The sequence below is a fragment of the Vombatus ursinus genome, unplaced genomic scaffold (genome assembly GCF_900497805.2).
Source record: "Vombatus ursinus unplaced genomic scaffold, bare-nosed wombat genome assembly UNPS02014807.1, whole genome shotgun sequence".
Taxonomy (NCBI): Eukaryota; Metazoa; Chordata; class Mammalia; order Diprotodontia; family Vombatidae; genus Vombatus; species Vombatus ursinus.
In genome coordinates, this window is record NW_020954585.1 from 6,621,193 (window position 1) to 6,647,070 (window position 25,878).

At 37.2% G+C, this 25,878-nt stretch overlaps 3 protein-coding genes across 3 annotated transcripts in view; 1 reads left to right on the forward strand and 2 right to left on the reverse strand.

The window, feature by feature from the left end:
- Window positions 1–14,270, reverse strand: part of PMS2 (PMS1 homolog 2, mismatch repair system component) — a 37,744-nt gene extending 23,474 nt beyond the window's left edge. The window contains exons 1-8 of the mRNA XM_027874740.1: window positions 14,005–14,270; window positions 9,989–10,128; window positions 9,452–9,538; window positions 8,968–9,070; window positions 6,750–6,933; window positions 4,840–5,007; window positions 4,279–4,376; window positions 2,109–2,208 (exon numbers count right to left, since the gene is read on the reverse strand). Coding sequence (XP_027730541.1) covers window positions 2,109–2,208; window positions 4,279–4,376; window positions 4,840–5,007; window positions 6,750–6,933; window positions 8,968–9,070; window positions 9,452–9,538; window positions 9,989–10,128; window positions 14,005–14,018 — 894 coding nt within the window. The 5' untranslated portion in view covers window positions 14,019–14,270. The remainder of the gene's footprint in view (window positions 1–2,108; window positions 2,209–4,278; window positions 4,377–4,839; window positions 5,008–6,749; window positions 6,934–8,967; window positions 9,071–9,451; window positions 9,539–9,988; window positions 10,129–14,004) is intronic.
- A 3,345-nt stretch (window positions 14,271–17,615) lies between these two features.
- Window positions 17,616–21,773, forward strand: AIMP2 (aminoacyl tRNA synthetase complex interacting multifunctional protein 2). The gene is made up of 3 exons (XM_027874744.1): window positions 17,616–18,307; window positions 20,370–20,601; window positions 21,258–21,773. Exons 1-3 carry the CDS (start codon window positions 18,197–18,199, stop codon window positions 21,641–21,643), a joined length of 729 nt encoding a protein of 242 aa, XP_027730545.1. The 5' UTR covers window positions 17,616–18,196; the 3' UTR covers window positions 21,644–21,773.
- Window positions 21,774–21,937: 164 nt separating this feature from the next.
- Window positions 21,938–25,878, reverse strand: part of EIF2AK1 (eukaryotic translation initiation factor 2 alpha kinase 1) — a 29,510-nt gene continuing 25,569 nt past the window's right edge. Inside the window, exons 14-15 of the mRNA XM_027874741.1 lie at window positions 24,523–24,756; window positions 21,938–22,174 (exon numbers count right to left, since the gene is read on the reverse strand). Of these exons, the coding sequence (XP_027730542.1) occupies window positions 22,040–22,174; window positions 24,523–24,756 (369 nt within the window). The 3' untranslated portion in view covers window positions 21,938–22,039. The remainder of the gene's footprint in view (window positions 22,175–24,522; window positions 24,757–25,878) is intronic.

Here is a 25,878-nt window from a genome sequence, read left to right on the forward strand (position 1 = left end):
GTTTAAAGAAAGGAAAGAAAGTGGAGGCTAAAAAGAGGCATATAGGAGTCTAGAAAGGAAAAAGAAAAGGGTAGAACTTGCTGTATCTTATAAGTGGGAGGAATAAAAAGCGTATATAAACATAGATGGGGTGAGAGGACTGGGCAACAAATATGAACCTCACTGTTCCCTGAAATGGACAAACAGGTTGAACATACGTAGTATGGTAAAGAAAAATAAAACTTCCAACAGGGAAACAAGCAGGGGTAAGATGGGGAAAGAACTATAATACAAGGTACAAGAGGCCTTAGATTGCCTTGAGACAGTGAGGGAATAGCTGAACAAACTGTGGCATATGAAGGTAATGGAATATTACTGTGTAAAGGGAAAAAATTTATTTCAGAGAATCCTGGGTAGTATGTACTGACCCAGAGAGAAGTGAACAGAACCAGAATAGTTTATAAAAGGATAGTAACATTGCAAAGAGAAACAACTTTGAAAGACTTAAAAAATTCTGACTAATGCAATGATCAACTATGTCTTCAGAGGACCTGAGATGAAGCATGTTACTCACCTCCTTACAGGGGATGAACACAAGGTGCAGAAAGAGAAATATGTTTTTGAACATGGCCACTGTGTGGCTTTCTTTTTATTGTCTATATATATTTGTTACAAGGGTTTTTTTTAGATTCCTCTTTCCCTAGGTTTTTACTGAGTGGGAGGAGATCAAGAGGGAAGGCAGAGGTTGGCAATAGCAATTTGAAAAGAAGAGAGGGCCATTGTAACACAGAAGAGTATAGAAGGAAGTTCAAAAGGAAACATAGTCTGGTAGGATAGTTTTGAAAGTAATGTGTAGAATTTTTTATATATAGATATATATGGGAAGTGGCATGAAAAAGCAAGCAGTGTGAAATGGAGAATCATGGTTTCATATAATTTCCTCTTTTTGTGTCCTACTCTGTAAGGAAATGCTCTCTTTTTCTGGTGTTTAAGTTGACAATTTTTTTCAAAAAACAAAAGAATAAGCTGCCGTAAGAAACCTTGGGATTTATAAAATTAAAATCCTCAAAAATCGAAAAGATGGTCACCTGCCATATATGTTATAAAGAAATTGGAGGCAGCATAGCACAAGGCAAAGACCAGTCACTGGCTTTGGAATCAGAGAACCTGGGTACAAAGTCTGCCTCTCAAGTTTACAATCTTCACGAGTGTAGGCTAGTCAATTAACCTACTGGGGCCTCAGTTTCCTCATCTATAAAATGAGAAGGATAGACTAGATGGTCTTTAAGGTCCCTTCCAACTTTAGATCTATGATCCAAAAACTACCCTGAAGTTCCAACTCTGAGTGAAATATTGTGAACACTTGGAACATTTGTCTTCTTAAGTTTAATTTAATTCTATTTTAATTTTCATTAGTAACAAATATAAATATATTTGTAACATCAGTGTAGTATAGATAAAAAAAATTCTGAACTTATCCTCTCTACCCTCAACTTCTCTATTTAATTGTAAAATGAGTATAAGACATTGCCTACTTCAAAGGGATGTTGTGGGGAAAGTGCTTTGTAAACCTTAAAATGATACCTAAGAGCTTGCTATAGAGGATCTCTAGCAAAACAGAAATGCCTCCAATGGATGACATGGAGTAAAATTTCTGGGTAGTCACAGCAGGCAGTTCACTTAGAACTTACTATATCAGAACCTTTGAATATCAAAAGTGACTACAAAATATTGAGGGGGGAAAAAAGGGAAATTAAAGACAAAAATATATACAGTTATCCTTTCCACATCATGACTTTTCCCATCACAGTTTCAACATACTGCGGGTTGGCATAAGAAATTAAATGGGAATTTTGGGGGAGTTTTGCAGAAGCCACAGATGACATGTAAAGGTCAGCAGACAATGCAGAAAAAGTTTGGAAATTCAGAAATGCATAAAATATATGTATAGTATTGTATAATATCAACATATTTTATCTTTTAATATCATAATTACTTCAGACTTCTTTGGTACAAAGGGAGGGCCCAAAACATTTTATGTGGATTTTCCAGATCTTGGGGCTACCGCCCCCCTGACTCTCATGATATGGAAGGAATAACTTTATATTACAGTGCTGCTAGTAATTTACCTTTGCAGGGTCACAAGGCCGTTGATTGATAAAGAAAAACTGCCTCTCTGTTGTACTCCTTCCAACACCATGGTCAGAATGGGAAACAAAACCTGAAATACTATTTTACATTAATATGATAAGGGTTGGGACTCAGAGAAAGAAAGTAATTTCTCAACATATATTCAATTAAACAAATATTTTTAAACATCTACTATGTGCAAAGAACTGTTGTCATTTAGCACAATGATTTTAAAGTGTTTTTTAAAGCTCCAAGTTTTCCCCCTTACTGTCCTCTCCCCTCCTCCAAATCCCCCAAATCTGGTGATATACTATTAAAATATTTTAGGTATACTCTATTCCTCCTTCTCAGAGAAATAGAAAACAGAATACTTCCAGTAATTTCATAGGATTTCCATTATATATTCTTTATCATACTTACTCACAAAACTTTTATTTGGTTCCCTTCTCACCTCCTCTATTCTCCTCTAGGGTATACTGACCTCCACTCACATTCCTAATGCTCCTACCTGTTCAGGAAAATTCATTCAAGTCTACCTTCCAGAACTAGATCTTTGTTTCATCCTTAGTAAATACACTTAATCACAATGTGATAATAACTGTTTACTGAATATTTGAGTTTTAATAAAAAATATCCAAGGAAATGTTTAATGACAGAATTTCATATATTACTGTGAAATTAAATTCTTACATTAAATGATTTTTGAGTCCCAAATCAATCTCAGCAGATAATTTCATCTCCTATTCTGGTGAAAAAATTCAGATCATCTGATAGGTTTACTCTCTACACTTTTCTTCACCTCAAAACTTCTCTATCTTTAACTGTTATGTCTTCTTTCTCTTCTATCTCAAAGAAAAGAGTAAGCCTACCTCCTTTCCAAGGGTAACTCTTCTACTTTTGTCCTTGATCCCCTCCAAGCTCTCTAGGATCTTGTTTCATCAACTGCCTCCTTCTCTTGAATTATCAATAATCTCCTTTCCTCTCTACCCATATAAGCATATTCGGGTACTACCATGACCAAAACTAAACAAATTATCTTCCCCACCTGGCCTTTCCTTTGAGCTTTTCTTATAAACTGTGTGTTCTGTGACTGGTAAAAAAGAAAATGCATTAGTAGGGAATCATGGGCTATGGTTTGGAGAGGATTCTGACCTACAAAATACATAGACCCCATGCACAGTGGCTCACTGGAAGAATCCAGAGAGAGCCCTGTTCTTCCAGCCCAACTGGACTATATAATTCTGTTTATCTCTCACTCCTCTTGTCAAAGAGGTGAGGCGTAACAAAGGCAGAATGTTATATCCAGGCTGAAGAAGTCACTGTATTGTTTATCAGTTAAGTTTTACTTAACTGCTTTCTTTGTTACAAGGGAGGGTTCAAATTTGAAAGGCTTAAGAATTATGATCAACACAATAACCAACCATGATTCCATGAGGCTAGTTACCTATCTCCTGACAGAGAGATAGACTCAAGATGTAGAGTGAGACAGCTACTGTTTGGACATGTCCAAGGTATTGTGCTGCTTGACTACGTATTTTTGTTAAAAGGATTTTTTCCCCCCCGGGGAGGTAAAGGTGGAAGGGAGAGAAAATACCTTTTTGCTAATTGGAAAAAATCAAATTAAATTTAAAACAAACAAAACAAGGCAATTCAAAGGAGTTGGAGGATAGTGGTTAATGTACTTCTAGATAGGAATCACTGTGATGTAGAAAAAGGCATCTATAAAATTTATTTTCAAAAAAGAAATAAGTTAGAGTTTGTGAAAAGGCAGGAATACTTAAGCAAAAAGAAATAAAACATGCTATAAAATCAGTACTATATTCTTCTGCTATGCTAAAATAATTTTGTAAGTAAAATATTATATATGATTTTATGTTTTAAAATTATTTTGATCATTTATTGCCTAAAACCTTCACTAAGGATAAAAATTCAGCAGAAAAACTGAAAATGTGCCAAATTATATAGAACAAAGAAACTCCTTTTATTCCTATTCATGTTTATATCAAGCATCTGGTTTCTTTCTTATAGCATTTTCCCTAAATTGTCTTCTCAGCAGCAATATCACTCACAATTTTATGCAATTCCTAAATCATCATTTTTCCCTTAAAAAGTCTCATCAAATAACTCCAAGTGAATCATGTAGGCAAAGATCTTTAGTCACTTACTTACCTAAAGAGATTATGTAGTGCATCACTATAGTCAATACCATACTCTTCACAAACTGATTCACTAGGTGGCAGCTGCACAAAGGGAATGAGGCTTTGCAACTGAAAGAAATCATGGTTCATTGTTATTATCTAATAGAGTAAATCTAAATTCCGGAAATAAGGCATATGACTTCTTCCCCCTCTGTTTTCCTCTCTAAGTTTAATTAAACTACAATAGGAAAGCAAGGGAACTTGATTTTATTTGTTTGGCTTACAAAGTGATTCTCATCATACTTCTGACACACATTTGAAAAGCAGGAAAATTCAGGCCATTCCATTTACTGGACAGAATATTACCTACAAGTTTCCAGAGCAGGAGCAGAAGGGTATGGTTTTCTTTCCAACAAGAAAGGGCAAAATAGCTTTTTGTTTTTTCAAACAAGCAACTAATGATTCTAATTCAACTAATCTTAGTGGGAAATGTTTAAGAACATTTAGTTATTGGATTTTTCTTGGAAAACACTAATTCCAAAAAGGCAATAACCTGCCACAACTACAATACAATTTCTTTGGCAATTATTACCTGTTTTTGTCCAAACACTGCTCCAATATTTTCCTTTACTGTGGAGTTTCCATTTGTGCACAAAATAGTCTGTCGTTTTCCTTGTCCAACCTGATTGGTGCAGTTTATTCGAATACCTGTTGAAATGATACAGTATGCTTGTAATACCTGTACCATTTTGGTGAATTCCTGGTTAAAAACAAACAACAAAAATCCAAAAAACCTCTCAATCATTTATAATTGGGAAAGAATACAATAATCATTGTGCAACAATTATAATTGCATACTTGAAGTTCTCAAAGTACTTTAACAAAAACAATTCTTCCTGTTGTTAGGAAACCTGAAGCATGGAAAATAACCTAATTTAAGACACACAGCACTCAATTACAGCATAAAATGGAGCCCAAAATCTTTGGCTTCCATATTCCTCTAGTTAGTATTAACACTTGCTGACTTTCTTAAAGAGACATTCCTAAATAAATACATGACTCTTCTGTTCAGAATAAGTACAATATATAAAACTTGGGCACAAGTTAGCCTCCTGCAAAATACTTTATATGTTAAAAAAGTTTTTAGCTACTTGTTCAATGCATGATCACGTACTTAATTTTCATTCAAATACATGAAGGCTTTACTGAGTTATTTCTCAAAGTTTCAAAAAAATGGAGAATGTTCTTAAAATACATGTAAAGCTATTAAAGATAAACTTTCAGAATTAAAAAACTCAGAGTGAAATAATGTAATTTCTGATTCATTATATACATGCATGGACATTCAACAACTATTTGAAGATTATTTCTAAGAAAAAATTTAAGACTGTTTTAATATAGTAATATCTAACTAAAGGGAAAAAACAAACTAAATAATTTTCAAAAGAATTAAGAGAACAGAATCAATAAAATAAGAAAACATCAGTGATACATTTTTACTACACCGGAATAAATGAATGAATAAATTAAAAAGTATTTATTAATTACTTACTTATTAAATGATGGAGATACAAATAACTTTTTAAAAAAGTAAAACAGTCCCTGGCCCTGGAAGAGTTTACATTCTAAAATGGGAAGTCAACATATATAAGGGAGTAGTAAACAGGGAAAGGAGTTTTGGTGTGGCAATTCACAGAGATAATGAGTTGATTAGTATAGCACTCAAATGAAATGCCCTTTCCAGAAGTAGTGGTACTATTGATAATATTAGCAAAGCAAGATACAGGAAGTGGAGGTATGGGTACAGAAGCATGGTAGGAGACAGATGGCAAGATAGCCTACGTGTACGCTGGATGGGATGTGAAGGTCAACCATGGTCAGGGGTCAGTTAGTAGATATAGTGAGCTTTGTGGGCTAGTTTGTACTCACTCATTCACTAATCAAGATAGCTAGGCCCTAGAGCAGGAGCTAAGATGAGTGGATTAACTTCCCTAAGAACTGGAAACATGAATTCTGGAGGTAAAGATCAGTGTGGAAGATGTTGGTTGAGGTGGGTAGAGGTAGAGGGGAAAATGGTCTGGGTATATATACCATTGATTGGTCAGGTAGAACGTGAAGACAAAGCAGAAAGCACTCTCTCTACCAAAATCCTACTAAGATACTTCATTAGGATTAGAATTTTTCAAAAGCTAAACCAGAGGAACACAAGTACTGGTGCATCCTATTGAGCTGGACAGGGTCTGAGTGTGGGCCCAGTAATGGACTGTCAGTTACTGAGTCTATGGTTTGGAAAGGCTTTTTTCCATAAAGTTGGCCATTGTGTGATAATTTTATTTTGACCACAGCAACTCAAGTTGTCTACTAATGTCTGGAAAGGCAAACATATTTATATGAATGAAATTACAGATCTTTTGAAGTATTGAAAAAGTAACTTATTATACTTATATGCTTAATATAATGATAAAAAAACTTTTAAATATCAGAGTTTTTAATTCACTATACCTTTTTAATATTTCGTTGAAATTCTTTATGTCTCACAGGCAGGGTAGAAAACAATTGCTGAACACTGACAGTTGTCCCTTGTGGTCGGGGGTAAGGGGTCTTTTGAACAATTTTCCCATTGTGATCAAAGATCAATCGCGTTCCAATTGTGGCTGATTTGTGACAAGTTGAAATCGTAACATCACTGTAAAAGAGAAGACATGACCAAAAGCAGTTCTTCCCAGAATATACAATGTTTACCATTTGAGACAACAGGTTATCACACAGTTACTTTCATACCTGCCCCCCCTATCCCCCCACCCCTTTTCTGTTAACTACTATTTACAAAATCTCTTAACAAAAGATGATGACAGGGGCAACTAGGTCATGTAGTGGATAGAGCACCGGCCCTGAAGTCAGGAGGACCTGAGTTCAAATCCGGCCTCAGACCAAACACCTGATACTTAACTAGCTGTGTGACCCTGGACAAGTCACTTAACCCCGACTGCCTAAAAAAAAAAACCAAAACAAAACAAAACAAAAAGCAAAAATTATTATAATTTATTCACATTCCCCATATGACATATATGTTTTGTTCAAAAGTCTAATTAAGCATGATAGTTATTTTTCTAAAATGTATAATCAAAGAACACACTTGATAAGAGAACCAGAATAACAACAAAAAACACACAGAAAAGCATGGAGTACATTGACCTTAATTAAAATAAACTATAGCCAAATTTCACTATGTTTCTCACCTAGAACATAGGGATAAGAAGGAATATTACTCTTAAAACCATCAGGCCTTCCTCTAGTTCCACCTCATGTCCCTGCTAATCATCACTTTTTGAGAAGCAATTTCTTCACCTTCACAAGAGATTTAATATTTCATGGCAGTGATTATATCTGCATGAATTACTGGGGTTCTCACGATCCACTCTGGGAAACTGGCAAAAGTGCAGAAATACTGTCTACCCTTTTCTGGCCATTTTTTCCTAAGATTTAGAGAAATCTTACCCACAGGGTACTACAGGCCTAACTAAATCTTAGGATATTCACCACTCCATCTTTATTCATTGACAAAGGCACCGAAACCTTACTCTTCCTTCGTGGACTTTTTTTTTTTTTTTGACTAGGCAATGGGGTTAAGTGACTTGCCCAGGGTCACACAGGTAGTAAGTGTTACGTGTCTGAGGCCGGATTTGAACTCAGGTCCTCCTGAATCTAGGGCTGGTGCTCTATCCACTGAGCCACCTAGTTGCTCCCATGGACTTTTTATTCTGCTTGGTTTGCTACATTTTCAATCTATCAACAAGCATTTAGTAAGCATTTCCATTATGTAAAGCACAATTCTAGGAATGGAGATACAAAAACAATTTAAGAGACAAGAATCCCTTTTCTTAAGGAATTTACATTCTCTCAGAACAGCAGGTACACATATAAAAAAAGACATACAGAACAAATGAGGTAATTTGGGGGGAGGAGAGATCAAGAAAGGCCTATCATAGGAGATAGCACATGAGATAGGCTTTGAAGAAAGCTAGGGAGTCTAGAAGGTAAAGGTTAGGAATGCAGGAATGCAGGGCAGCACATGCAAAGGCAAGAAGGGAGTCAGGAGGCAGCATGGCATGTGCGAGGAACAGCAAATAGGTCAGATGACTAGTACAGACAGTATGGGAAGGGGAGTAATGTAATAAACCTGGAAAGGTAGGGTAAAGCTAGATTTTGAAAGATTTTAAAAGTCAAATACAGTAATCTATATATTTTATTCTAGAGGAAATAGGAAGCCATTGGAGCTTTTTTGAACAGGGGAGTGTGAAATGGTCAAACCTGTGGTTTAGGAATATCAATATGACTGCTTTACGGAGTATGGATTGAAGAAGAGAGAGCCAAGGCAGGGAGACTAATTAGGAGGCTATCACTGTAGCCCAGACCTCACTAGAGCTTATGTATTAGAAATACGTAAGTTAAATAGAATTAAGAATTGAAAAACTGATAGAGGCACTATCCCAGTTGTAGCTATCATGTCAAAAAAATAAAATATTTAAACACCTCTTTGCTAATGTGATAACACCAAACTATAAATTAACCATTTACTTTGTCAATTTGAAAGAAACTATTCCAAAAACATTCCAGGTCTTATTGAAACACTAATGACTGAAATCACTCTTTTCAAATTCAGCGTTCTGTTTCTTTTTAAATGTAGAATCATCTGCAAAAGTTAAAAATGTACTATTACCTCAATGCACACAATGAGCTCAGAGCCTCTCCTCGAAAGCCAAATGTTTCAACGTGTGTTAGATCAGAGAAATCTTGAATCTTAGAAGTGTGATGTTTCAGAGCTGGAAAAGAAGTTAAACATCTTCTCTCAGCACCTGAGTGAATCGAGGCAGGTCATGCAACCTCTCCAGGCTTGAGTTTCCTCATCTGTAAAATGAGGAGCTGGACTTAATCACACCCAGCTCTAGATCTATAACACTCACTCTCTTCTCCAGGTTAAACATTCCTACTTCTTTTATCCAATCTACATATGGTATGCTGTCGAATCATTTCGACATTTCTAAAGGGATAGAACTTGGAATATATTTAACAAGTAATAAAAGGTATTAACAGGTTGGCTCATGAATAGTTTTTTAAACCCAAATATGTGTTCACTAAGAGAATGGAATATAAATGTTTTTTTTTTGTCTAATTGCTTCAAGAGTCAAGAAAATTCAACTTACTCAAGCCTTCAAAGTTTTCTTTTTCTACTCCAAGACCATTGTCTGAAACTTCAATAAGATCAGCTCCATATTCCTTAAGCTTTAAATCTAGGAAGATAAAAAACATTTAACTTCCATACAATAAACATGTTTAAAAGCTTATACACTGATTTTCTTAATGCTTTCCTAAATTAGCATTATTATTTCTATATTTATATAATCTAAATTAGCACTTTTTACTACAATGCAGTTTCTATTTAAAATATTTTTTAAATTTTCCCCCTTTAAGTCCTCTATGTCTCTATTTATTAGCCCATACTTTTGATCTAAGTTGGTGTATGGTTCTATTTCATTGGAATGAATAATGTTAGCACTTAGCAAACTGTTATGGACATAGTAAGGACTCAACTACCAAAACTAAATTTGAGTTAAAATGTTCTTAATATGTGCATAACACTGTCTCATTTTTGAGATCAGTAAATAGATACCACCATTTGCCTATAATAAAAACATGATGAAACTAACTCATTCTCTAATTTAAAGCTCTTGTAAACTCACCGATATTAGTGGCTCCAGCATCCACACTATTTTCTAACAGCTCCTTGACAGCGGTGCTCAGACTAAGCACCACTTGTCCTGAGCAGATCTGATGAACTGACTTACGATCTATAGGTCTGATAGCATTAGCAGTTTCTGCACTGAAAAAAAACAAAACAAAACACAGTTAATTTACTGAAAATGAAAATCTGCATTTATATATTTTCATTCTGAGTTTTAATTATGGCAACTGATCAAAGTACTTGTGTCAATAGGACTAACCTAGTTACTAGTTAGATTATAGATTTGGTCATGTTCCAAAATTACGGAATCTCAAAATTGGAAAGGGCATCCAAGGACATCTAGTACTATTTGTACATAAACAAATGGTCATTCAATCTTTGTTTGAAGACCTCTAGGGAAGGAACCTTTTATGCCAAAGCAGCCCATTTTGTTTTTAGATAGCTCTAATTGTCAGGCAGGTTTTCCTTACATTGAGCCAAAGTCTGTCTCTCTGCAACTTCTACCTACTACTTTTAGTTTGGTGATCTGAGAACAAAACAATACAAATTCCGCTTCTACAACAGCCCTTCAAATATCTCACCCTAAGTGTGGTATAGTATAAAAAACACCAGATTAGAGTCAGAAAATGAGTTAAAACCCCACCTCTGCTCCTTATTACCGGTACGATTCTGGGCAAATCATTCAACCACTCTAGATCTCAATTTCCTCATCTATAAAATAAGAGGTTGGACTAGATGATCACTAAGGTTCCTTCGAGCTTTAAACCTATGATTTTAAATATTCTTCTCTCCAAGCTAAAATTTCCAGTTCCTTTATCTGATTCTCATATGGCAGTTCTTTGACCATTTTATTGTCCTGGAAGCTCTTTAGTTCATTAATGTCCTTCTTAAAATGTGGTCCCCAGAATAGAACCCAGTACTCTGACCAGGCATAATTCTGGACACCATGCTTCTCTAAACGCAGCATTAACATTTTGGGCTGCCATATATACCGCTGATTCATGTTCACTTACAGTCCACTAAAATGACAGATTCTTTAAAGATAATCTGCCATATCAAACTTGTAAAACTAAAATTTCAATCCATGCATAAAGTTTTATATTTACTAAATGTATTTTTGACTTTGTCCCATGTTCTAATCTACTGAGATCTTTTGGAATCCTGACTCTATGGAACAATGAGTTAGCTATATACCTTTGCATCTTCTGCAAATTTAATAAACATGCCAACTATGCCTTAGTCCAAGTCACACTCAAACATAAATAACACAGAGCCAAGGACAGACCCCTGGGGCATCCCACTAGAGATTTTCTGCTTCACTAATAACTATTCTTTGGGTCTGTTCATTCAATTAGTTCAGAATCCATCATACTGTGTACAATGCTGGCAGGAAGACTTTCGACCTTTCTTAAATACATATATAAAAGAATAGTAACAAATTAAGACTCTACTAATTTATGGGGCTACACAAATGAAACTCCTCTTCAGTATCATTGTAAAGTATCATTGTAAAGACAAATTACCTTTGATCTTGTAGTTTAAGAAGCTACATTATAATAGGAATGAGATTCCTTGGCCAACAGAGGTCTACAGTAGTATTATTTTAGGATATAAACATTTTGTCTTTTCCTTTGCTTCTATACCATACTATTGGCTGATACTGTTGCCATTCTATTAAAACCTCCAGATGATTGCCACACCTCTCTGGTACTTGTGAGGCTGACTTTTTGAACAAAGTATAAGACTTTACTTAAACGAAACTTTACAAAACTTAAGTATTTCCTGATACCCTCAGCTAAAAGTTCCTCCCCTAGAGATTACCTTCTTATATGTAAACATATTTATCCCTTTGATGTCAAAAGTGGTTTCATTTTTGTCTTTATATCCCAAGGCCTAGGACAATGTTTAAAACACAGTAAGCACCCAAAATCTTGTTGATTTGATAGGTGTGCTACCCTAATTTTCTAAAGTGTGCAGAAGATGTTTTATCTTAGTGAAGGAAAAAATAAAGGTCAAATATTGGCAAAGATCAAATAAAGGCAAGACTGCTCATTGCCTCTTTAAAGGCTGTTTCTTGAGTACTTAGAAACATCCTTCAAATTATCAGTGAACAAAGATTAGCATATTTTGATAGCTAAACCAAAGAAATAAAGTGGGCCCTCTGTTTCCTTATCTGTAAAAGGAAGGCGTTACGGATTAGATAACCTCTTATATCCTTGCAGGTCTAATATTCTAGGATTTTTTTGAACTTTAATAAAATCAGTAAGAGGGTCTAAAATAAAAGCTCTGCCTCTGCTTTTTTATTGGGCTTTTTTATTAGGCTTATCTTTCCTAGAAAGAACTGTTTGGTGGAGAAAAAGGAAACAGAGTATCTGCTACAAGGTAGATGCTTAGATAGCAGAAGTCAAGTGACTTCAACAGCTGGAGAGATGGATAACAGTACCAGGTATATTCAAAGCCTGTGGGAAAATGTGCAAATCTAAATGAATAATCCTTTAACAAGATTCCCTTAAACACAAGCCTCTCTCCTAGACTATTTGGCAAGCTTAAAACAAAGAAAGAAAGGACTCCTTCCTCTCATCCAGCCTCCATAGAAAATTAAGATCAGTTTGACTAAAGCATAGGGTACTAGAGAAAGAGATGTGTAATTAGGTTGGAAGATAAGCTGGAGCCAGGTTTTTGGAGGGTTTTAAATGCCAGGTGGAAGAATCTGTATTTAATCTTGGAGACAGCAAGGAGCAACTAAAACTCCTTAAGGAAGAGAGTGACAAGGTCAGACCTGTATTTTAAGAATATCAATTTGTCACCTGGTCAGCTGTGTAAATGACTAGCAGGAAAAAGGGAAAAAATTGAATATAGGAAGACCAATTTGAGAGCTATTGCAACGTTACAGGCAAGAAATGAGGAAGGCATGAATTACAGTGACTGTAAGGGGAAGAATGTGGGAGTGATTGCAGACATAGGAAAAAAAAGATTTGGCAACTGATAAACGGGGAGGATCGGGGAAAGAGTGGTGATTAAAGAGTTGTGGTTGACTCCTAAGTTGAGAACTTGGATCACTGAAAGAATAATGGTAGCCTTGAAAGAAATACAGAAAATAGGAGAGGATGGTTCAGGTTGGGTTGGTTGAGAGAAGTAATGAGTTGGTTTAGGACATACTTAGTTTGCAATGTCTAAGGGACAAGGAGGTGAAATCTAACTGGCAGTTGGAGAGGTGAGACTAAAGCTCAGAAGATAGGTGAAGGCTAAATATGTAGACGCGGCCTACCACGTCATCACGGGTGATGATCCTGCAAAAGAGAACTAGAAGGATTAGATGGGTAGGAACAGAACAAGAGGGCAATGTCATGAAAACCAAGAGAGGACAAAATATCCAGAAGGAAGGGGATAGTCAACCCTGTCTCAAATATTTCGGTGAAGTCAAGAACGTTGGCCATTGAGAGAAGGATGTTGACAATTAAGAGATCACCAGTCATGCCTCAGAAAGCCATTTCCGTCTCGTGGTATACGGTAGGAGAGGGGGCGGAGGTGAGGGGAAGGAAGTCCAGGGGTTACGAAGCCAGTGGAGCGTGAATGCACCAAGCATGGACAGCTTTTTCTAGGTCATCTAGTCCGAACCTTTTCATCTTACAGAGGGGGTAACCGAGGTCTGGAGAAGTCACATGACCTACACTACCTGGTCACGCAAACTGCCGATTACTGGCAGACAGCACTTTCCACGGCACCCTGGTCGCCTCCCATTTCAAGGCCCACCGCCTTGGGGAGGAGGAAGGCCTCCTCTAGGGGAGCGCTCCACCCCACAGGGCAATTGCTCCGCCCAATGAAATCAATCGGCCAACCCCAGGAAGAAGGGGCCCAGAGCCTGCAGGAAGAAGGTCCGACCAGGCTTCCGTAGATAGGGACCAACTCTTCACGCATCTAAGTGGCCTCTCTACCCCGCCCCCCCATGACCCTAGGCCAGAAAGAGCAAGGCCGAGAGGGGAAAAAGGGAGCGTAAGGAAGCAGATCACTTACTTCGGTCCCTCCATGAAGCCTCAGCTCAGCCCGCCAGGGGCTAGTCTGAAGAATTTCCCGCTTCGGCGGCGTAGGATGGCAGCCTCACCTCGCGCCCGCTCATTGGTGATTCTCAAGAATCTTTCGCCCTCCCTTTCCCAAAGGACCTCAACGCCTTCTTCCTCTGATTGGCTGGGGACAAGATTCGTCACGTGTCAGTCCGGGATCTTTGCCCAATCAGAGAGCTTAAACCCGCAGGGTTTTCCGGTCCTCCAGCATTTGCGACGGAAGGATTCGTAGCAATTGCCATTTGTTCGTCTTTCTCCAAGCAGCGTGGTGTTTTTGCTCTCTCCTTGCCTCACATCCCTTCCGCGGTAACCATGTACCAGGTAAAGCCGTATCACGGGGCGAGTGGATCGCTGTGTGTTGAGCTCCCTACATGCATGTACCGAGTCCCCAACATACACACCAAGCACCGAAGCTCGGCCTTCACAGACGACGCGGCGGGGCACGTGCAGGTAGGATCGTGGCCGAGGGTGCGCCGGTTTGGAGGCGTGGCGAGGGCTTAGTCCGCTGGGTGGAGCTGCTGAGGGGTCCCGGCAGTCTGTCCCCGTCACTTTACGGGGCGGGCGGGCTTGGGATCGAACCGCCTGTAGCTTTCGCATAGTTTCTGGGACTGGGCTTTGGAACTTTACGTGGAGGTCCGCCGGAAGGGGCCGCCCTGGATTCCGCCCTCGCCCCCTTTCTAGAACAAGGCCCTGCCCCTGCGCGGGACTGTGGGAGCAGTCGTTGGATCGTCGTGGTGGGCTCGGAAGGACCCTCCGGAAGCCATCTGGTCCAAGTCCCCTCAGTGACACGACTGGCTGTCACAGAAGAGTCCAACCCGGGCCTCTGCCTCCAAAGCTCTACTTTGCCTCCTTTTTCGGGGCTGCCCCAAGGCCGCCTCCATTTGCCCCACGCCAGTTAGGTTTTAAAGTTTCTTCTTTGCTACAAATGAGCTGTCTTGCCCTAAGTGGGGATGATTCCTTAAGTTAGTGACCAGAATAGAGTGGAGAGGGATTTGAAGCAGGGAGACCAATTAGAAGGCTCGAGGTGATTGATTAAGGCCTGAAGTAATCACAGGTGGCTGTGAGAGTGGAAAGGGGAGATATACACGAGAGATACACTGTGGGGAAAAATGACAAGATTTGGTAATTGGCTATGTGGAAAGGAGAGAGAGGGAAGAGCTGAGGATAATGCCGTATTTGTAAACTTGGGTTACTACAAAGATGGTGAAAAGGGAAAGTTGGGAACAGAAGGGGAACTCAAGATAATGAGTTCTGTTTTGGACCTGAAAGTGTGAGATGCCTATGGAGCATCCAGTTTGAAATGTCTAAAAGGAAGTTAGTGAAAAAAGACTGGAACTCAGGAAAGAGAATAGAGTTGATTACAAGTTCTGTAAATCATCAGCTTGGAGAAGATCAACTCATGGGAGCTGATGTACTCTTCAGGTGAGAGTCAATAGAGAGAAAATGGAAAAGGACCAGGACAGGACCTTGGGGTGGGAGTCACTCAAAGTTCTTGGGCATGATATAAATGAAGATCCAGCAAAGAGATTGAGAAAGAGTAGAGGGAAGGAGAACCATCAAATCAATCAACAAGTATTTGTTAAGCAATAAGGCTACTACTATGTGTTAAGCATTGTCCCTTAATAAAAGGATTTGTCCTATAGAACTTGGACTCAGTCAAAAGGCTGCATCCCAAGGACCTAGAAGACCACATGTGGCCTTGACAGGGGCAAGTTCCCTACACCTGTTCTAGGCACTGGGGACAGAATGAAACAATCTTACTTTCTAATAGAGAAGTACATATAAAACTAGCATAATTGTAAATATACCTCTGTGTGTGTGTGTGTGTGTGTGTGTGTGTGTGTGTGTGTGTGTGTATTATACGCATAGCATGTCAACTACAAGGTAGTTTGGGAAGACAGCAGTTGGGGCATCAGAAGAGGCTTCATGAGGAAGAATGAATGTATGCATACATATATTTATGAATAAATGAATTTAAGTGCTTAATATATGGTAAACATTTGGGATAGATAGAAAAGTAAAATAGTAAAAAAAAAAAAAACCACCTGCTCTCAAGTTCACATTATAATAGTGACAATGTATGTGAAAGTCAGATGGGAAGTTCTTGTGATCCTTAGAGTGCCAAGCAGTCCAAATTTGGTAATGCCTCTTCTTTAATGTAATTTCCACTGAAAAATATTAGTTTCTGGTGTTGAACTATTTGATAGCATCAAAGACTTTGGTGAAAACTTTCTTTTCTGAGTCTACGATAGATATGGCTGTGACACCTGAAGGAGTATTTGCCAGGCTGCATCTCCACAGAGGTGGCTTTCCCAGGATGAGGGCACTGGGCTGGATGATTTCAGGGTCTTTGGGATGTCTCCATCAGGGTCTGAGGAGAAATGGTGGTGAAAATGGTGGTGATGGCTTGGCTTGATTGGTCTAGAGGCAAGTATATATTGGTAGAGCGCAGACTCAGTCTCAGAATTGGAGGGGTAACAGAGGACATCTAGTGCAGACTAAACTATGTTGCAGTAAAAAGAATTCTTGATCTGGAGTCAGAGGACCTGGATTTGAACACTGGTTTTGCCACTCACTGTGGCATTGGACAAGTCATTTCACCTGAATCTCAATTTTCTTTTCTGTACAATGAAGGGACTGGACTAAATGACCTTTCAGGGTCTTTCCAGCTCTAAATCTATGATCATGAACAAGAATCCCTTTTACAATAGTGGTAACATATGGTTATCTCTTTACTTGAATACCTTCAGTGAAAGGGAACCTCAGAACTCAGCCAGTTCTGTTTTTGGATAGCTCTAATTGTTAGGCGATTTCCATTGCTTCTTGTCTTACCCATGGGGACTAAATTGAACAAATCTGATCCCTCTTCCCCACGATAGCCTTTCAGGTACCTAAAGACTCAAACCTTGGTCCAGTGTTTTTCCTACTACACCTCAAAAGAATGTCAGGGAAGAAAAAAAAAATAGAAGTGACAAGAAACAAATACTGCCTCATTAATAGTATTTGCAACTTTTAGTATTGTGGTCAGATCATACTGTCATTTCTCATATCACAAATCATGCACTCTTATTTCCGGGTACTGCCTACTCAATTATTTGACATGTTTTCACCCCTAACTGAAGTTATTCATTTTGCATCCTGCACGGTTGGTCACAAGATAAATTATTATGGTTAGGTTCTGTGGATAGGACATTATTGTTAGGAAAAACATAAAGCCTGTACTCTTAACAGTGCAGAGATGAAAAACTGTATCTTCTGCCTTCCATCAAATAAATGGCTCAGCAGAGAAGCCCTCTGAAACACAAACACTTAACCACTTTCTCCCCTCAAGGGAAAGTAAAGAGACATCTGCTTAGGTTTGGGTCTTTGCATTCAATTGTAAGATGCTAATTTAGCAGCATTGTGATTTTGAGTGCAGGATAGAGAAATGGGATAACTTTCCAAGTCAGGTCCTTTTACAGTTTGCTTTCGTTTTTTAAATTTGAATTTCATTCTTAGGACAGCAGCCATTAATATTCAAATATAAATTAAGAGATATTCCAAAACTAAACATTTTTGGATTTTTGTAAATTTTCTTTTTATTGCAAACAGCTTAATTATTAGACACTTAAGTGATTTTCTGCACTTTCTACAGTCAAGAGTATTTTTGTGGTTAGTTCAGTGTCTGTAAAAGTACAGGAGGACAGTTTGCATCCATTTTATGTATCCATTCCAATTACCATATACTAAGTGGCATGAAATAGTTTTAAAAAAAAACATAATTACCAGTTTGTTATACAAAGAGTGCTTTCTTTACCTTGACAAGTTGCAGATGACAGCAGCATGAGCTATTAAAAATATAAGCTTGCTCTCCTTTTAAGTCTCTTTTTCTACTCAGGTAATGTATTAAATAAGGAGAAAAAATAGGACCAAAGTATCTAAAATTGTAATGGAGAAGATAACATTTCTTCATTGGCTGACTTGGGTATTAACAAAAGACTGCCTTGAGATGAAAGAAAATGAATTACAAAAGAAAATTAAAACATTGTTAATTTTGGTTGATTTAGGAAGAGGCTGACCCATCTCTTCAGGCTCTTGAGTCCCGCCAGGAAGAGATCTTAAAACGTTTGTATGAACTGAAAGCTGCTGTTGATGGGCTCTCCAAGATGATACAAACACCAGATGCAGACCTTGATGTGACAAACATGATCCAAACTAATGAATACACTACTTTAAAAACTACAAGTGCAGTAGACTTAGATTCAATGCTTGGGAAGGTAAGTTCATACTGAAAGTCTTAACATGCTAGCATCCAAAAAAAAAAAAAAAAAAAAACCCAAAACAAAACACCTAGTTTTTCACTGAGAATTCTAGAAATGGTACTAAAACTACTTATGTATCTAAAATGAAGTTTGTTAAGTCAGGGACTGAGACAGGCAGTGGCTCACCTCACTTCAGACCATCAACTCTATCCCAGGATCCAACTACAAGTTTTTTAATTTAGCAGTTTTAAAATACTATTAGAGTTGGAATTACTTGGGACTGAGGCACCAGACTTGCCATAAGTTGGATCTTCATTAAAGGATTTAAAGTGTACTCAGTCCTATTACAGGACCTCAAAAGAGTTCTGTATTGCTGTTTTTTGCCACTTCCTCCCCAGGTCAGGAGTGGGTAATTTTCAAGCATGCTGCCTTCCTTGGATGTGGCAGCCATTCCTCAGGCTTCCTATTGAGTCCTGATTCCATCACCCCGGTCACCATAGTAGGCATGGCAAGTACCATCGAAAGTTTATAGGGCATTCTTTCAAATGGGACATTGCCACCACCAGGGTGTGTGATTGACCCACAGTTATCTAGAGTTATCAAAGTAGCTGGGGCACCAACCGCTGGTTGGGGGGACACTGCTGGGTTGGTTTGGGTTTGATAAATGCACATCCTCACGATATGGGCGGGGGGGTGCCAGCTCCAGGGTAAGGGGACTGGGTCAGCTCTAGAATTACCACATTTGTACAAGTAGGAGGGAACTAATGACCAAAGGAACCATAACTGATTTAATGAGCTATTCAGTTTCACTGTACCAGCCATGTGTACTTAGACATGCATGGCTTAATCTTCGAGACAAGCATATGCTGCTAGCAAGATCAACCAGGAAGAGAAAAGAAAAGGAGGAACTACAAAAGACCACAGAAATCACCCTTATGGTTTTTCCTGCCTTTCTTTTGCTCTCTCTCTCCCTCCACATTTGGAAGTGAAAGAAAAATGCCTCCTAAACAATGAGAAAATTAGCTATCAGCCTACTAATTTAGGGTAGTGTATTTCTTTAACTTAATAAATTTAATAAGCTTGGTTTCTCTTTTTCCTCTGGCAGGGAGAATGACGGCTAGAGCTAGGGAAGTGGGAGAATGACCTATTATATTAAACATACTGAGAAATGTGAGCCTGCAAGAGAAGATATAAAAGAATCACCACCTCCAATACTAACAAACTGGGACTATGTTGTGGCAGAGCAAATAATTCTACCTATAGATCTTCATGGAGCCCCTATGGGCATGATTATATTACAGCAGAATACAGTAATTGTTTATAATGACATCAAGAAAGTGTTAAATTGTGTTCATTTCACTTTTTAAGACTGGGAACTAGAATATAGCATTTTACATTTCTGTCAAAAATGGTTAAAAAAAGAAGTTTTAGTAGTTAAGGAAATAAGCTTCAGTTAAGCTCATTCTCCAGAAATATCAGGTAATTTAATAAAGAGTAACCCCTATTTAAGATTAAATCAAGTTTCAGAACCCTGTGAAACTAAGTGGGAAAGTGAGATTGAGAGCTGACCTCAAGCACTTCCTATGATAAGAGAATAGTGGGATTAAAACATTTAAACTTTAATGCCCCAGGCAATTCACTAATATATAGTTGAAGAATATTTACTGATCTGAATTGAAAGGAGTTTCCTCACTTGGAATTCCTTACACCAAGGAAATAGTCAAAACATTTACAATTTAAAACTAGATATCTATGGGGGCAGCTAGGTGGCTAGGGCCCTTTAGTCAGGAGGACCTGAGTTCAAATGCGGCCTCAGACCAAACACTTGACACTTACTGGCTGTGTGACCCTGGGCAAGTCACTTAAGCCCAATTGCCTAAAAAACAAAAAAACCTAAAACTAGATTTCTTATGACAAGAATACATTTAATAGGTAGTAGAGAAAGTCTTTTAGATTGATAAATAAGAGAATTGCTTTCATTGGCATTATAATTTAGAATAACATTTCTAGAACAGGATTTTACAGTACTAATTAGTGTTTTTCCTGTTTGTTTGTTTGTTTGTTTTTTTAAATGCAGGATTATGGAGCATTGAAAGATATTGTGATTAATGCAAACCCAACTCTGCCTCCACTTTCCCTGTTGGTGCTACACAGCTTTCTTTGTGAACACTACAAGATATTATCAACTGTTCATGTGCATTCATCTGTAAAGAATGTTCCTGAAAGTCTTTTGAAGTGTTTTGGAGAACAATCTAAGAAACAGTCACGTCACGAGTATCAATTGGGCTTTACTTTAATTTGGAAGGATGGTAGGTAGAGGATTATAGCTAAACTGATGGAATAAACAATGAAATTTACATCATGTTATGAGACAAGATTATGTTAAGGTTTATGTTTTCTGGAAAAGTGAAAATTAATGATCACTTCAACTACCTATTTAAAGGAAAATTCTGTTTGCATAAATTCTTAGGATATGTCAGTATTCTAAGTGTCAGATTGTTTTTTAGAAAATTGTTTTTCTTAGATCTCTCAATAGTAGTTGTTTTCCTTGTTAGCCATAAGACAAGTATCGGCTTGTTAACTATTCTTTCACAATATCTCTTTGGTATGTGCTAAAACTCTTCTTTAGTTCTTATTCAGGATATTTTTTGGCTTATGTTCCTGGACTTTCCAAGTTAAGAAATGCACAGTTCATCGTTATTTATGATCCTTTATGGTTGGGTATATTGGCTAATCTCTTGGTTAAAAAGTAACTGATCACTTAATATGCTTTTGGGAAATTTTTTTTCAGTTATAAGCAAACATAACATTGCTGTTAGAGATTTTATAAATTTGATGGTAATTTATAATTTATTACAAATTTTAATGGTAGTAATAGTATTCTTCAGATGTTAAGCTAATATCATTACTTTAAAAAGGGTTACTTTTATTTACTAATACTGAGGTATTTTCTTTTTCTTTTCAGTGCCAAAGCCCCAGATGAAGTTCAGTATTCAAACAATGTGTCCTATCGAAGGTGAAGGGACCATTGCTCGATTTTTGTTCTCACTGCTTGGCCAGACACATGATGCTGTTAGTCTAACACTTATAGATCGTTGGATAGATATGACTTTTTTTCAGTTGAAAGAAGGAAGCAGTAAAGAAAAAGCAGCTGTCTTGCGCCGTATTAGCTCTGCTCTTGGCAGAGGTCCCTGGCTGGTAGGAAATGAACTCACTGTAGCAGACATTGTAGCTTGGGGTGTACTTCAGCAATTGGGTGGCCCTAATTCTGTTCCAACTGATATTCAAAAATGGATGAAATCATGTGAAAATTTGGCCTCTTTTAATAGTGCCCTGAAACTCCTGAAGTAAATTCTAAGAGTACATTTTGAAAGTGGCATAACTGAAAACCTATACTGCCTCATGCCTGTTGGTAAACGCACTTATATTAAAATTGATGTCTTACAGCCAGATGTCAAACACCAATAAAATTATCATAGAACTTGTGGCTCTTCTATTATATAAATTTTCTAACAGCTAGTTAATGTAAGCAAAAGAAACCTTAAGTAAAAATATTACAGGTGTTAAGCCTTGAATGTTACTCTGTACATACAGATTAAGAAAATTAAAACCTGTACAGAAAAGAACAACAGCCCCAACCATACAGAAATTTGTAAAACGTATTTGTATTCCAATAGATCCAACAAAATTAGCAGCAAATACTTATTAAAAAATTATTGTGCCCATTCTTATACACAGCTATTCGGGTCAGACTGCAGAGCCCTCGCCTTCTTTCATGTCTTCCTTTATACCTTTTTCCAGAGAAAGGAGTCTTATAGTTTCCTTGAGCTTTTCAATTTCTTTTTCCTGTTCAACTACTTTCTTCTGTAGGACGTAATTCATCTGAAAAGAAAAAAAAGTCAGTCTCCACACTGATAACTTACCTTTCCTATTTCTTTCATTCTGCCTTTTCTAGTAAACACCAAATTTGGTTAAAATGATAAAAGGCTGGGGACCTAGGTATGGAGTGGTTTTGTCCCCTCTGTAGGAAGTAACAAAAATCCCCACAAGTCCTTTATCAGAAAAACACAAAGCTACATTTTTATTTGGATATAAAAAATTTCCTTGAGAACATAATCCCTATGCATACTTTTCATGTGGTCCAATTCACTTGCAAGTCATGACATCACCTTCCTGATGTGCTGGTCCTCTTCAAGAATGAAGGACAAACAACATATGAACCAAGAAAAACAATAAGCAATTCTCCACTGGTCATGTATGGTCTAGCTAATGTGGTATGTCATAGCTGAATTTAATAATCTTCATTTACCAGATAAGAAAATGTTTGTTGAATTAGACAGAATACAATATATTTTGCTTAATTAGCTACATACTTGCTTTAAAGCTTCAAGAGTATAAATTACTATACTTTTCCCATTTAATGAGTAAAGTCCTAGGTTAGTGGAAAAGACAGTTATTCCAAATTTGGAAAAAAAATTAAAAAACTTTAAATACCACTGTATAGGCCTCTGTGACAGCATATTATAAAAGTTTTCCTCCAAGTAATTAAAAATAAAACTTAATTTCTGAAAAAGGGGTATGGTTGCATACCATATGATAACCACACACAATCACTTTGTAGGGTAACACAAGAATGGCCTGGCCAAGTCTAGAATTTAAAAATATTGTTAGAAGGAAATTTAGCAATAATCTGGTTCATTTATAGATAATGAATCAGGTCCAGACAGGTTAAATAAGTTATCCAAGGTCATCACAGACAGTTAGTGGAAGAAGCAGGACTAGAAACAAGCCTCCTAAATGCCATTTAAAAAATTTATTTTATTTTCAGATCATTCTCCCATTTTCCCCCACCCTTCCCTCTACCTTCAGCTGAGAAAACAAGAAAAATAAAACTTGTTATAACCATGTACAGTCAAGCCTACATTCATTGGCCATGCCCAATCAAAAAAGAAAAGTCTCATCTGTACTTTGAATTCATCACCTCTAACCAGGAGGAGGTAGCATATTTTATCATGAGACCTCAGAAATAGTGGTTGGTCATTGCACTGATCACAGTACAAAGAAGTTCTTTGTCCTTACAGTTTTGCTTTTAGTGTATAAATTGTTATCCTGGTTCTGTTCATCTCACTGCCATCATTCCATACAAATCTCATGTTTCTCTGACCATCCCCTTAAATAATATTTTTATAGTACAACACTATTCTATCACATACATAGAACTTGTTCAGCCATCCCACTTGATGGGCACTCAGTTTGCAATACCACAAAAAAGGCTACTATAAATACTTTTGTACATATGGGTCCTTTTCCTCTTTTCTTGATCTCTTTGAGGTACAGATCTAATAGTGGTAACACCAGGTCAATGGGTATGCATCATTTGATAGTTTTGGGGGCATAGTTCCAACTTGCTCTGCAGACTGTCTGGACCAGTTCCCAATTTCACATTAATATGCTTGTTTTCCCATGGCCTCTCCTGCATCTGTCATTTTCCTTTTTTGTCAACTTTGCCAATCTGATGGGTTTAAGGTAGAACCTCAGAATTGTGTTAATTTGCATTTCTTTAATTATTACTGATTTAGAGTATTTTTTCATGTGGTTATTGATAGCTTGGATTTCTTCCTCTGAAAACAACCTATTCATATCCTTTAACCTTTTTATCAGTTAGAGTCATTTCCAAAGTACAATCTACTTCACCTCAATGAAGTAATTGTCTAATATAAGTCATCTAGATACATATTGGACATTCTTGCTTCCTATCTAGCCAAAAACTAGCTAACTTGCTCCCCTGGATCAGGGATCCCCTGAGATACTGTCAGATGTTAAATCCAGCTGCTCTACCACCCTTAATTTCTATTCCTTTTTGCAATTACTGCTGGGGGTTTTCATGTACTATAGCATTAAGAAAGCTTTTTCAGAAGATCTATAAAATATTAAGAAAATAGAAATGAAATACTTAGGCTGAGAGTAGAATTTGGAAAACATAATAAAATATGCCTGAGAAGTAATTCTGTTTAAATTCTTCCAGAACAACTTGGAATATGCCCTTACCACAGAGCAGACTCCATTGAGAAGAGAATTTCCATATACCAATTTCCTTTTCAGAGACATATTTTCTTAATCTGAACTTCTTTGTGGGCGAGAAGCATTATGAATAGTAATCTATAATGACAAAATATTGTTTTTTTTAAGCACTCCCTTTTAAACCTAGCAAGTTGAACATAATAACATACATTTCCAGGATTCTGAAAAAGTTCACTTTCCAGTAGCTGTTTAGCAGATGGTCGTTGTGATGAATTATTCCTCGTTAATTGCTTTATGTATTTGGCTTGTATTGGACATCTTTGGCTAAGTGATTCTGGGATCTGACCATTTCTTAAGCCTGTTAAAACTTCTGCTCTTTCCATTTCTGTTCCAAATGGCTGAAAGAGCTCTAGAAGGATCACACCCAAACTATACATGTCTGACTAGAAAAACAAAAAGCACACAAATTTATTAGTGTAAATTTCAATTCAGAATAACATTTTAAAATTTCAGTTTCATTTTATATCCAGAAGCAAACATAAATAGGTTTGCCGTTGTGATTAGAAAAATTACCAACAACAAAGGGAGTGGAAAGCAGAACTGGGAGACAGGCAAGGAGACAAATGGCAAGTCTTTACTAAGATTAGACAAGACCATTTATTAACTGTCTACACTACTTAATCCTTTCATCTTTCCCTTCTGCCCTGGCCTTACAAAAGAGGACACCCAAAAATAGTCTTCCTAGATTGGTCATTACAGGAAGAAATAAGTTCTAATCGTTCCAAAAAATTCATTTTGTCCAGTAAATATGTTGTCCACCACCAATAAGACATTTTTTCCCACCTAATGATAATTTAGGTTTGACACATCAGGCTGGAAAAAGTGACAAAACTTCTGAAGTCTACTACAAGCTGTAGCAGAAAACTGTAAAATTACTTTCAGGTTCGTTTCTCTCTGCCTCCACTCAGAAATAAGGCATTTTTGGTAGATTTAACAGATAAATAAATTTATTTAACAATAAATCTGTACCAGCGTTCAAAAGAAGTTTTTAAAAGTCCTAGCCAAGTTTGTTTTGGAGGTAGACAGGATTTAACCATAAGGCATACCTTAGTTTTCTGTTGTCAAAACTGAATTATTCATCATAAATGAGGAAATAATTACAAGTTAGGATGTATTTTGGAAAAGAAGTTATCTGAAAACATTCTCTCCTTTCCTTATATCTAGAGCATGTCTGGATACTTTCCTTGTCTCCATCACACCCTGGCAGAATCTAAGCTACATGAGGGCAATAATTTACCTGATATTCTCTAAGATGTGTTGGGCCTTTTTTTTTTTTTTAAAGATTCAAGCTTATTAAAAATTTATATTATTCTCATTCAACATCAGAGAAATTCCATTCTCTTAAACAGTTAAGCTTCCTTACAGTATCAAGTAACAACTCATTACCATATTTGTGAAAAAATGGTCTCCTCGGAAGAACAACTGCCTGAGGTGAAGACTGCATTTTATAATGACAGCTTTTTATAAAACAATTCAGTACTGGCAGATATTTGGAAATAATCAAA

Coding starts and splice junctions, on each gene's coding strand:
- AIMP2 (XM_027874744.1), top strand. CDS start 18,197: ATGATACAAACACCAGATGCAGACCTTGATGTGACAAACATGATCCAA. Junction 18,308..20,369: donor TAGATTCAATGCTTGGGAAG/GTAAGTTCATAC, acceptor TTTTAAATGCAG/GATTATGGAGCATTGAAAGA. Junction 20,602..21,257: donor TACTTTAATTTGGAAGGATG/GTAGGTAGAGGA, acceptor TTTTCTTTTCAG/TGCCAAAGCCCCAGATGAAG.